The sequence below is a fragment of the Choloepus didactylus genome (genome assembly GCF_015220235.1).
Source record: "Choloepus didactylus isolate mChoDid1 chromosome 11 unlocalized genomic scaffold, mChoDid1.pri SUPER_11_unloc2, whole genome shotgun sequence".
NCBI classification, from domain to species: domain Eukaryota; kingdom Metazoa; phylum Chordata; class Mammalia; order Pilosa; family Megalonychidae; genus Choloepus; species Choloepus didactylus.
The window spans coordinates 4,223,343-4,235,391 of NW_023637579.1; the positions used below are offsets into that span (position 1 = coordinate 4,223,343).

General features: G+C 41.1%; 1 protein-coding gene across 1 annotated transcript; it reads left to right on the plus strand.

The window, feature by feature from the left end:
* Positions 1–11,247: 11,247 nt before the first annotated feature.
* LOC119524575 (histone H3.1) lies at positions 11,248–11,642 on the plus strand. The gene is given in 2 exon segments (XM_037823269.1): positions 11,248–11,362; positions 11,365–11,642. Coding segments are annotated over 2 exon segments (393 nt in total).
* Positions 11,643–12,049: the final 407 nt, after the last annotated feature.

The window sequence follows — 12,049 nt, forward strand, 5'->3', positions numbered from 1 at the left end:
TGCTGTTTAAGCCACCCCAGCCCATGGCACTTCCTGTCAACCCCTCGGGGCATCCCGTTCTCTCTGGGACCTGTGAGCATCACACTATCTTTTCTCATGCATAACGGCCTCAGTTTCCCCTGTCGCACCTGACCTCCACTCAGACCCAGATTTAAAACCTAATTTGACTAATCTGAAACAGGGCCACCTGGAAAGCATGAGAAGGGATGTAGGCAGCCTCCAGGAGAAAAAACTGGCCCCACCCGTCAGTCAACAAGGAAATGGGGACCTCAGTCCCCCAGCTGAAAGGAACGGCCAACAACCTGCATAAGCTTGGGAGCATATTCATCCCAAAATCTCCAGAAAGGAGGACGGCACTGCTGACTCCTTGATCTCAGCCCAGGGAGACTCTAAACAGAAAGCCAGGACTGCTGAGGTGGAGAACAGTGTAACCATACACGGGTTTTGTTTCAAGCCGCTCTATTTGTGGGGATATGTTATGGCAGCAATAGAAACCAATAAGACAAAGTCTCTTTAAAAGGTAGCTGGATAGTTTTGGTTAATGGAGTGGCCTCTTGGAATTCTCAATCTTTTCCACCAAAGTTCAGAAGTTTTAGAAAGAGAGAAATCCCCTTCCTCCATTTGCATGTGCAGGTTGAATAAGGAAGCTTATTGAGGGTGGCGGTGGGGGGAGTAGGCTGGCCAAACAGCACAAAATTGCAGTCACAGTAGAATCAAGTATTACTGAATATTCCCCTTGTTTATTCATACTAATTTTATTCTTTCCCCGTTTTTTGTCTGTAGGTTCAAAAACCACAATATCAACTCAAAGGGACTGAAATTTACCCTGCCTAGTATCAAAAAATAACTTCCTTACTTCCATAGAACGTGCAAAGTAGGGAAGTAAAGGAAAGGCTTCCTATGATAGAAATTGGTGTTATCACTCTCTCCTAAGCATTAGGCGGGCAAAAAGAACTGACACTGCCAATCAGGGTTCTCACTTGAAATAAGTAGGTCTGATGAGAGACCTACTTCGGGTTCTATAGCAGCTGGTGTGCTAGAAGGTGCTCTTGGTGCGGACCGAGGTCAGAGGGACATGACCACAGACCCTCACAGCCAAGACTCGGCTCCATCCTTCCTGCTAAGATACACTACAAATAACCTTTATGCCTTGTTGGGTGGAGAAACAATTCAAATATACCAGCTTAGGTCCTGGAAAAGGCGATTTGACACAGATGGGTCCTATTTATAGGACATATTCAAATGAGGGTTTGGAAAAATCTAACATCTGATTGGATTAAAGAGTGTATTTAAATAAGTAGTTGCCAGTTCAGCTCTCTCATTGGATAACATAGCTAGGAGTTGTCAGCCAATTGGAACACAAATACCAACCTACTCCCAGAACACCTGCAAAGAGGGCCCTCTACAAAGAATTACTTGGCAGAAGAATAAAGTAGGGTTACGAGAATGCAAGGACTTTCAACATTAGGAAAGCCATAAATATGACACAAGTTTGATAAATAAAAAAGAAAATGTTTACTAAATAGGGTTTTTGCTAATATTGAATAGTTATCTTTTTTAATAAATAGTAAATTTTCAGTAAAATAATAAATTGATAATTCCTTATCTTGAGAAAACAAGTAGCTCTCAAACAAAAGCACAGTATCATGTGTGATGGAGAAAGTCAAACAAATTCCTGAACTCGGGAAAGTAACAAGTCCTTATTCACTTCTGTATTCTGGAATATTAGTGAATGTAGTAAAAGAGGTTTTACTATTGCGGGAAAAAAAAACCTGAGTCAAAGGGAACAGACTTCAAATTATTTGATAGCATTCGATACCTGGAAACCCTAGAATAAGTCTTCCAAAGGGTGGTGCTTGCCTAGCAGCACTAGGAGCACTTGGGAACTTGTGAGAGATGCAAATTCTAGGGCCCATCCCAGACCCCCTGAATCAAAAATAGGGTGTGGGGCCTGGCAGTCTATGTTTGCACATGTTCTTCAGATGATTCTGGCACATGTTAAAATCTGAGAGCCATTCCCAGAGAAACAACCAAAACACAAATGAAAGTGTTCATTCCGAAAAGTCAGCCAAATGCAAAACTATCATACAAATTCAATAGCTTTCCCTCTCCAAATAAGTCAGAAGAATTTAGTATGAAGAGTAGTATAAAGCTCTTTTAAAGGTCTATAGGGAAGCTTTAAAGAAACAGAGGGACCTGCTTCCTTAGCTGATAAAATGAGTTTGAGGGAAAAGCCATTTTCTCTTAAACTGATGTATAAATTCAGCATAATTCCATTGGGGTTTTCTTGGTTACTTAAAAAAAGATTGCATTGTACACCATGAATGACTGTATGGTGTGTGAATATGTTTCAATAAAACTGAATTTAATTTTTAAAAAAAGAGTTAAGAATGATGAGAAAGACTGAAGACATCTTTTTCTGCAAAAGATCTACTCCAATTTTCCATTGTTATTTTTTAGTTTATGACAGTAAATTAGAGTAACAGATACATAAACTATGAAAAGATTTGCTAAATGTTACATTGAGATTTATTTTCCTGATTTTCTAGTTTCCTTAATCCAAGTGTTTGTGTATTTTGTCATGAGCTTTTTGATTGTTACTTGATATTTTTGTATAATCTTCCCTCTTCAGCCTGGCTTTATTAGCTCACTTTTTTTTTTTTTTTTTAATCTTCATTTTATTATTAGCTCACTTTTATAACTAAGAATTTCCATAAGGGGGAGAAAGTTCTGAGCAACCACACTTACATGTTTTTTCTGTTATAGATTAACAACAAGCATAACAGAAAATAAAATACTTCAGTACGTACTGTTCAAAAAAAATCGAAAAATCTACCAGAAGGAAACAGAGAAGAGGAAGAAAAATTCTTTAGAAGTATAAGGAAACATCCAGATTGGAAAGGAAGAAGTAAAATTCCCTCTATTTTAGATGACACAATTATGTGTGTGTGTGTGTGTGTGTGTGTGTGTGTGTGTGTATGTATATTCCTAAATGAACTACAAAAACAAAAGCTATTTGAAAAATGCTCTCCGATTTCCTCCTCCTATCCAAGTCTTGAGCAACATCTGGGATCCACCTTAAGTGCTGTCTCTTCCATAAAACATGTCTTTTCTTTCTGCTATCTAGTACTTCTGATGTCTAAAACAGAGAGTTACAGTTTTCTGTTGATTTACAGTTCACAAAATCTTTTCATTAAGCTCACTAGTTTGACTTCTCAAGAACTCTGCAGGATGGACACAATCAGCTCCCTTTGGAGGTGAGGAAAGGAAGCTCAACAATGAGGGTGGGGGTGGGCATCCCAGGTGGTCCCTGGGGAAAGCATCAGGAGACCCTGATGCTCCTGGATTTTCATTTTAAATGACATTACTGTATCAGGAAATCCCAGTATCCTGGTCTGCCTGCCCTTGCTACCCCACTCCATCCATGCCCACTGCTTTTCAGCCTTCCCTGTCACCTCCCTGCCTGCTGCAGACTCCACCACTGTGCAAGAAAGCCAGCAGAACCATAAATTGAAGAGTCTGCGCCAGACTGAAAACTGCCAATAAGTTGTAAAATTGGTGTCCACAATGAAACGGAACAGTCATCTTCCATGAAGTTCCTCTCTCCCACCCTCGTTCCTAGAACTGCCAACTTTTTTTGGTGCGTCCTTACTTCCTCCAACTGGGAAAATGAAATAATACACTCTCTGTATTCTTCTGGCCAACATAGTTAGAAAGTGAAAATGGCAGAAAGAACAGAACAGGGGAATGTCTAAACCAGAGCTGCCCAGTGAGAATATAACACAAGCCACATTACGATGCAGTTTTACATTTTCTAGCAGCCACATTTTCAAAGGTAGAGAAAGTGGTGGGCGGTCCACAACCTTGGGTCCTGGTTTGAGATGCTCTCTGGTGGAAGGCACGGGAGGAGAACGGACAATTCCAGGGGCACCATCTAACTCAGTTGTGCTGTTGCCTCCAGGCAGAGGCTGTGAGGGAGCCTCGGGTGGGTGCTGCGCTGGGGGCCGCCGAGACAGACTTCCCTCCGCGCGGGGACATGACGCGCACAGGGGTCGATGGGTGCGGGTCCCCCGCTAGGGCGCGGGCTTGCTCTGACACCTCCCGCCTCGGTGGGAAGCGGGAAACTCCCACTTGACAAGTTTGCAGGCTCTGGATTGTATTTGGAAAGATGAAAAAGCCACGAAAAGGAAGGCAGCTGGTAGTTGACCCATTCCCCTAAAGCGACTTAATTGGAAGGAAGGGGATTTCTTTTTGTGCATCATGGAAAATATTAGAAGGAAAAGGGGAAGCCACCCTAAGAAACCTAGGTCGGGCTTGGGGATGACCAAATGCATCCTTCGGGACTGTTACTTACAGGAAGTAATCCGTGATCACGGGAAAAATACAGGAAAGGGAATTCTGTGCTATCACAGTGTTCCATATATTCTTAACCCTCAAAATGTAAAATGATCCAAAGAAAGCAATCGATTTTTTTAAAATTCAGTTTTATTGAAATATATTCACATACCATACACTCATCCATGGTGTACAATCAACTGTTCACAGTGCCATCATATAGTTGTGCATTCATCACCACAATCTATTTTTGAACATTTTCTTTACACCAGAAAGAATCAGAATAAGCATAAAAAATGAAAGTAAAAAAGAAGTCCCAAATCACCCCCTCATTCCACCCTATTTTTCATTTAGTTTTTGTCCCTATTTTTCTACTCATCCATCCAAATGCTTGATAAAGGGAATGCGATCCACAAGGCTTTAACAATCACACTGTCACCCCTTGAAAGCAACATTGTTATACAATCATCTTCAAGAGTCCAACCTACTGGGTTGGAGTTTGATTGTTTCAGGTATTTACTTCTAGCTATTCCAATACACGAAAACCTAAAAAGTGTTATCTATATAGTGCATAAGAATGTCCACCAGAGTGACCTCTCTACTCCATTTGAAATCTCTCAGCCACCGAAGCTTCACTTCATTTCATCTCGCATCCCCCTTTTGGTGAAGATGTTCTCAATCCCACAATGCCAGGTTCAGGCTCTTCCCTGGGAGTCATATCCTGCATTGCCAGGGAGATTTACACCCCTGGGAGTCGGGTCCCACAAAGGGGGAGGGCAGTGAGTTCACCTGCCAAGGTGGCTTACCTAGAGAGAGAGGGACACCTCTGAGCAACACGGAGGTACTCAGGGAGACTCTTAGGCCCAGTTATAAGCAGGTTTAGTCTCTCCTTTGCATTAATGAGCTTCATAAGGGCAGGCCTCAAGATAGAGGGCTCAGCATACCAAGTTGTCAGTCCACAATGTTTGTGAGAACATCAGCAACAATCCAGGTGAGGAATCCAACACTTTCGCATTTTTCTCCAGCTCCTCAGGGGGGCCCTGCATATATAGTTTTATTCTCTACCCAAATTACTTTGGGATGTGTCGCTATTTCACTCTAACCTATACAAACCTACCATATCTCACTTCCTATTCAAAGTTCCATGTAACTGTATTGTTTGAACAAACTGACTGTAGAAGTTATATTGTTGAGAAAATATAGATCCTGCACCAAATAAACATCTCTTCCCTTGGTCTCACATGGAAGTTGAAGTTTTAACACAGTCAGTTTCAACCTTTACCCTTTGGCCCTGTTTGCCCTAGTCTTAACCAGGTCAGCTTCATTCATATCTCTAATTGAAGTCTGGGCTCTTTTTCAGCTTTTTTTTTTTTTAACAGTTGCTGTCTGAAGTGCATCGTTTTTTATATCACCTAATCATCTGCACGGTTTTGCTTTGATGTTTGCAGAAGATAGTAGACGTTACAGGAACAAGAAAATTGATTACCCAATCTCATTAATTCATTTTCCCTTTACATATCACTTTGTATTCCCAAATTTAACCTCTGTCTGCCTGTTTCCTTTTGATGATATTTGTCCTTTCGTGACATAGAGTTGACAAAAATAGTGAGGGAACTTTAGTGCTTTACCATTTAAACCTCAGAGTTCTTAAAATTAATCATACATTATAAAATGTAGTTAATCTTCAGCCTAGTTCAGTCATTCAGTTCATATCTTTTTCTTAAACTGTACTATTTCCTACATAATTATTTGATTTTTTTAAAAAGAGAGCAGTAGAGTCTTTGATGTATGAATCCCATTGCTCTTGTAAAATCAATTTTGACAGTCAAATTGAAATAATTTTATTGGTGACAACAGTGGGTCTGTACAAAAGATTTTCTATTAAAAACAGGTGAAATTAATTTTAATAATACATTTTATCTAACAAAATATGTAAGATACTATCATCTCAACATGCAAGCAATATAAAACAAATTATTAATAAGATTTTATGCTCTTTTTTTGTATTAAAATTTTAAATCCAGTTTGTATTTTACATTTGCAGCATATCTCAATTCAGATTTCATAAAGTCAGCAATTGAATAGTAGATTATGGTGAACTCAAATAGCCAAGTTGTGCCAAATATACTTGATTTCCCATAAGGGAATCAAGTATCAATTTTGAAATGTGTATTTCAATTAATTAATATTGAAGGAAATTAAAGATTCAGTTCCTAAATCAACTAATTGCATTTCAAGCACTCAACAGCCACAGTGACAGGGCAAATAAAGGGCTCATAGTCTTTCAGGCTTTGCGGTTCATAGAGCCTCCATGGTAACTACTCAGTCGTGCTTTTGAAAGCATCATTGATGACACATAATGAACATGCTGAGTGCCAATAAAACTTTATTTACAAAAGCAGGCAGTGTCAACCCATCAACCCTGAAGCTGTGGTTATGGTTATGTGATTATTGATAGCAGAATATTAACAGGAGAATCTGTGTTTCAGTTTTTTGTTTGTTTGTGTTTCCAATCTGATCCCATCGTCTGTCTATCATACTGAGAGTCCCCCAAAGTTTTGGTCCATGGAAGAAACTAATCTTATTTTCATGGATTTTTAAAAATATCCATCTTTGGTCTGTTGCCAAACTTCTGATTAGTCTCCCACCTTGCCTTTTAGCATCATCTCCTAATTTCTTTCCTTTAGAAAGAAATGAAAAGGACCTTGGAAATCAGGAGAAAGGATTGTGTGTGTTGCTGAAAGTAGAGGAAGAAAACGTGTAGTTCTCAAAACACCATGTCCACACTGCAGCCCCGCAGATTTCTAGCACTGCCTGGGAAGTCTTCTGACATGTTAGACTCAGGTATAATTTTCTTTCGCAGTTTGGTGCCATGTCTTGGATGAGACTGAACCTCACCATTGGATCCCCATTTACTCACCCAGTTAAGGGAGCCTCTTGGAGCCCTGTGTGCTCTTTTCCTTACTGATAATTAATGGAACTAATGGAGAGTCCAATTCCTGATCCTCTGCTTTGGATTTTTGCTTGTCACAAGCACAATGATTTGATTTGATTATTTTTCAGTACACACTTGATTTGTGATGCCAGCTTCTTGAGATTTCTGGAGATAATATGTTATTCCCCATTGGGAATCTGGTTTTATGGTTTGACCATCTGGTGGTCTCTGTAAATGGATTAATGGTTTATAGAAATCTTGTCTCTGTTGGATGAAAGATGACAGAATATCTGTTTGTTAGTCTATTTGTCTATTTCAGAATTTGTACCCCTTGGGAATAGAACAGTGGCTATGGACTGGTGAGTTTTATAATTCTGTGTTAACTCTGAACCCAGGACTGATATTTTGCCACTGAAGCTATAAACTCTCTCTGTCTGTATCTACAAGTGTATGTACTTGTAATCCAGGAAGGCCTTTACCTCTCATTTTGTGAGCATGTATTAATTTCCCACTTCCCGATTGTACCACCAAACAAAATTATAAAATCTCTCGATTTAAAGGGACTGTATTCTGATTGACCTATAGAAATAAATAAGCACTTATACAGATTATTCCTAAAGATTCAAAATAATAATAAGATTGAACTTCTGGTACTTTAAATATGTTGGATTTTTAAAGTATCCTTACAGAAACCATCTCCTAAATGATGTAAAAATTGAAGTTCACATAATTTAGGTAAATCTTTGGCAAACAAGACTAGTTTAACATTTTTGGCTAATAAAAACCACTATGCCTTCCTCATTTATCAGTGTTAAACAAAATGTAAACGTAGACCTTTATTTTATTTGGGTATATTTTTTCCTAAATTCATTCAGGTTTACTGATCAAATAAGCTAGCATTATTTCTACTCAATGTTTAAGATTATGAAAAATGTACATTTATGTTTAGCCAAATTGAAGCATTATTCTGATAATCTTTATTTCAACAGTGATTTTTTCACAATCTGTCACCTTGAAGATAATTTCCATGATCTTTAGGTGACATAAAATCTTGACGTGATGATAAATTGGGTTATTTAATGGATATTCTTTAGATAGCTAGATCATTTCCAAGTAAGACAATACCAAAACACTGATTACTAAATGTAAGTTTAAGCACATATGCTATTGTTCTTATTTTTATTTGCTGCAGAGAGGCTATTCTCTTTGGATCTGTCATAAATGTGTATGTGTTCATTTCTGCCACTTTGAGAAGTGTATAAATAACATATGTGGCCCTTATATGTTTTCATGAATTCTGCTGTTCTGTTGGAAAATGCTCATGTGTGACAGCGTTTTAGTTTGCTAAGCTGCCAAAAGCAGATACCATAAAATATACTGGCTTTAACTATGGGAAGTTATTAGGTTACAAGCTTACAGTTTTGAAGCCATGAAAATGTCCAAATCAAGTCATCATCAAGATGATGCTTTCTTCCTGAAGACTGGCTGCCAATGATCCTTGGCTCCTCTGCCACATGGCAAGGCACATGGTGGTGTCTGCTGGTCTCTCCTTTCTCTTCTGGGTTTCAGCTTCTTGCTTCTGTGGGGGTGTCTCTGTCTCTGTCTCTCCCTCTCTCCATATTCATCCCCTTCATAAAAGAATCTATTAAGAGGATTAAGACCCAACCTTTTTTCACCATTACCAAATTTTTTACTTTTATGATTTTTTTTTATTTTGATGTGTCATACAGCAGTATAATTTTTAACTGATTTATTCCATCAGTAGCTATGGTTGGTACAATGTACAATGGTTCTATTTCAGAAAATAAAAAAAAATCAAATAATGAAAAAAACACACAAAAAAACCTGAGCCATGTCTTAACTTGCCCTAATCAAAAGGCCCTATTTTACAATAGGTTAACACCCACAGCAATGGATTAGCCTTAAGAACATGCTTTTCTGGGATACATACAGTTTCAAATTTCTGCAGACAGTGCACAATTATTCACCCCCAAGTTTTCTCTGTGTAATAGAAGTTAATGAGTTCCTTTGATTAAAAGTCATAATTAATATGTGGCTTAGACTATAATTAGGAGCAATCATTTCAGAGAAAAATTTGATTCCTTTTGATTATTTGTTTGATATTTGTTGCCAGCTTCTTCTGCTTTCTGGGCAAAATAAGTTATTCCTCATTGGGAGTCTGGATTTATTGTGAAAGTGCAAGGGCTTTGTGATTTTTCCAGGGGCCCTCTAGGAAATCTCTAAGAAAGTTTTACATACAAAAAATATTCTAAATATTTTATTTCACTTTAGCACTTAATATTCAATTTTGGGAAGGCAATGCTAAGAGATTTAAACACTTAGATAGGGTCATTGGTGCCGGAGGAACAATATGTGTCCTCTCCGTTGAGAGTGACATTAAAACATTAAAAAAAATCAGAGAAACATGACTGTAAAGAACCTTAGGTCTCTCATAAGTGAGGAATTGTTCTTCTCATACTTACTCAAGGACTTAATAAAATCAACATACAAAGCACAAAACCCAGAATCTTTGGCTGCATGTTTGTTTGCTGAGGGAATGATCCTAGAGAGAAAGAAAAATTAGTGACCAACAGGGTATGACTCTAAAATTCAAAGAATCTTAAACAAAATATTATACAGGACCGCCCCACCCCACCCCCTTAGTGGTATGTACAAACGTGGTGAGCACTGAAAGCCATGAAAATGGTGATCTGTATGAGGATGGCATGGCATGGGGGAACCAAGCAAACACAGCCCTATCTATAAATAAATGCCTGTGTCCTAGACAAGCCCATTTCTTGGGTGGAATGTTTGCATCTGAAGCTCTCTCATTTCCCCCAAAAAATGTCTCTTCTTGGGAAGTAGGGTAAGTATGTCTCTGAACCGTGGTCCCTCTGAAGAAAGGAAACAAATGGAAATCAATTAGGGAGCATCAAAGCAAACTATTCAGCTGAACCAAGTATAAAGAGATTTTTACATATAATATAAAGTTTCAAGTGCGGGGGTGGGGGTGGAGGTGGGGTAGCAGGTGAAGTGCACATTTAGCCAGCCCCCAATTCTTTTGGGTTTTTATTTTGCTTATTTTTTCGGATACATTGCACCAAGAGGCATCCTGTCCTATTTTCTGTAGGGCTCAAACACACTGAGAATCAGCACCAAACAGCTCCTGTGACTGGAGAAAGCGAGGGGACATCTCCAGGGAGCCAAAGGCTGCCTTCCGAGGTCCCTGCACCCTCTCAGAGCCGAGCTGAGCCTGCGTCACGTTAAACACGAAGCTCCCCTGCAGCTGCTGGGTCAGCAGCCAGAGGCGACTCCTTTCTGGGAACTTGCACGGGAGGCCATGCCTGGTGCTCTACACCCACCATCCAACAGAGATTCGTGCTACTCCTGGACACGTTTGTAAAGGTTAAAGTCGCCCCCAAATTCTCAGGGCGGGTGAAGAGGGTGAACCTGAACCCAGACAGGTGAGGGTCAGACCCCCCACACACACTGCACCCCACGAGTGGGCCTGCTCTGTCATAACCAGTTGTCTCTTGAATTCTCCTAATTGGGATTTTGTGTCAAACTCCCCCAAAGGCAGAACACGGCACTCCCAGGTTCTGGGCTTCTGGAAAGTTCTTTCCGCCATGGCTGTGGGGCGTACCGTGTGGGGAGAAAGGCCTCCGTGTGGACAAAATAAAATCACACAGCCACGCCAGCTCCCCGCCACGCTCTGAGACGCGCGTGAATACAGGTTACAAGCGTGTGCTCAGCCAACGCGGAAACACCACAAAGTGGAATTCAGAACCTTTAGACCAGCGCGTGTGGCTGCCCCAGCCAATCAGAGCGCAGCCTGCGGTGGCGCGATCTTGCATAAGCCCCCCTCACCCAATCGGAGCAGAGCAAGCGCTATAAATGTGGACCACGCGGCTGCTTTCTGTAGTCTGCTGGAGGCAGGCAGAGCTGCGAGGAGTCCGTTGACGGGAAGGAAGCTAGCTATGGCTCGTACCAAGCAGACCGCTCGCAAGTCGACTGGCGGGAAGGCCCCTCGCAAGCAGCTGGCCACCAAGGTCGCCCGCAAGAGCGCGCCGGCCACCGGGGGCGTCAAGAAGCCGGCACCGTGGCCCTGCGCGAGATCCGCCGCTACCAGAAGTCTACCGAGCTGCTGATCCGCAAGCTGCCCTTCCAGCGCCTGGTGCGCGAGATCGCGCAGGATTTCAAGACTGATCTGCGCTTCCAGAACTCGGCCGTGATGGCGCTACAGGAGGCGTGTGAGGCCTACCTGGTGGGGCTCTTCGAGGACACCAACCTGTGCGCCATCCACGCCAAGCGTGTCACCGTCATGCCCAAGGACATCCAGCTGGCACACCGCATCCGCGGGGAGCGGGTGTGAAAGCCCCGGATAGGCTCTGCGAGTTACGCTGTTACGACCCAAAGGCTCTTTTCAGAGCCACCTACTTTATCCGGGAGAGTTGCTGTAATACTGCAGGTTTTCATGTTAACAAGCTCACTTGGTCAATCATGACCCTTTCCCATTCTTGAGTGTGCATGTTTAAATAGGGGTGGTGATGGACAGGTGGATTCAGCAGAACTGGACAGTAATAGGAATAGTAGAAAGCCAGGTATTTAGGATCGGGATTTAAAATCAACCAGCTTCCCTCTTCTTTCATGTCTTAGGAGGTGCTAGGCACAGTACAGAGTGACTATCGTGATGTTTCTGTCCCACCATATTGTCATCTCCTTGAAGAGATGAGTGAAGACATCTGTGTCCCCGGGACCATGCCTGACACTTAGTGAATA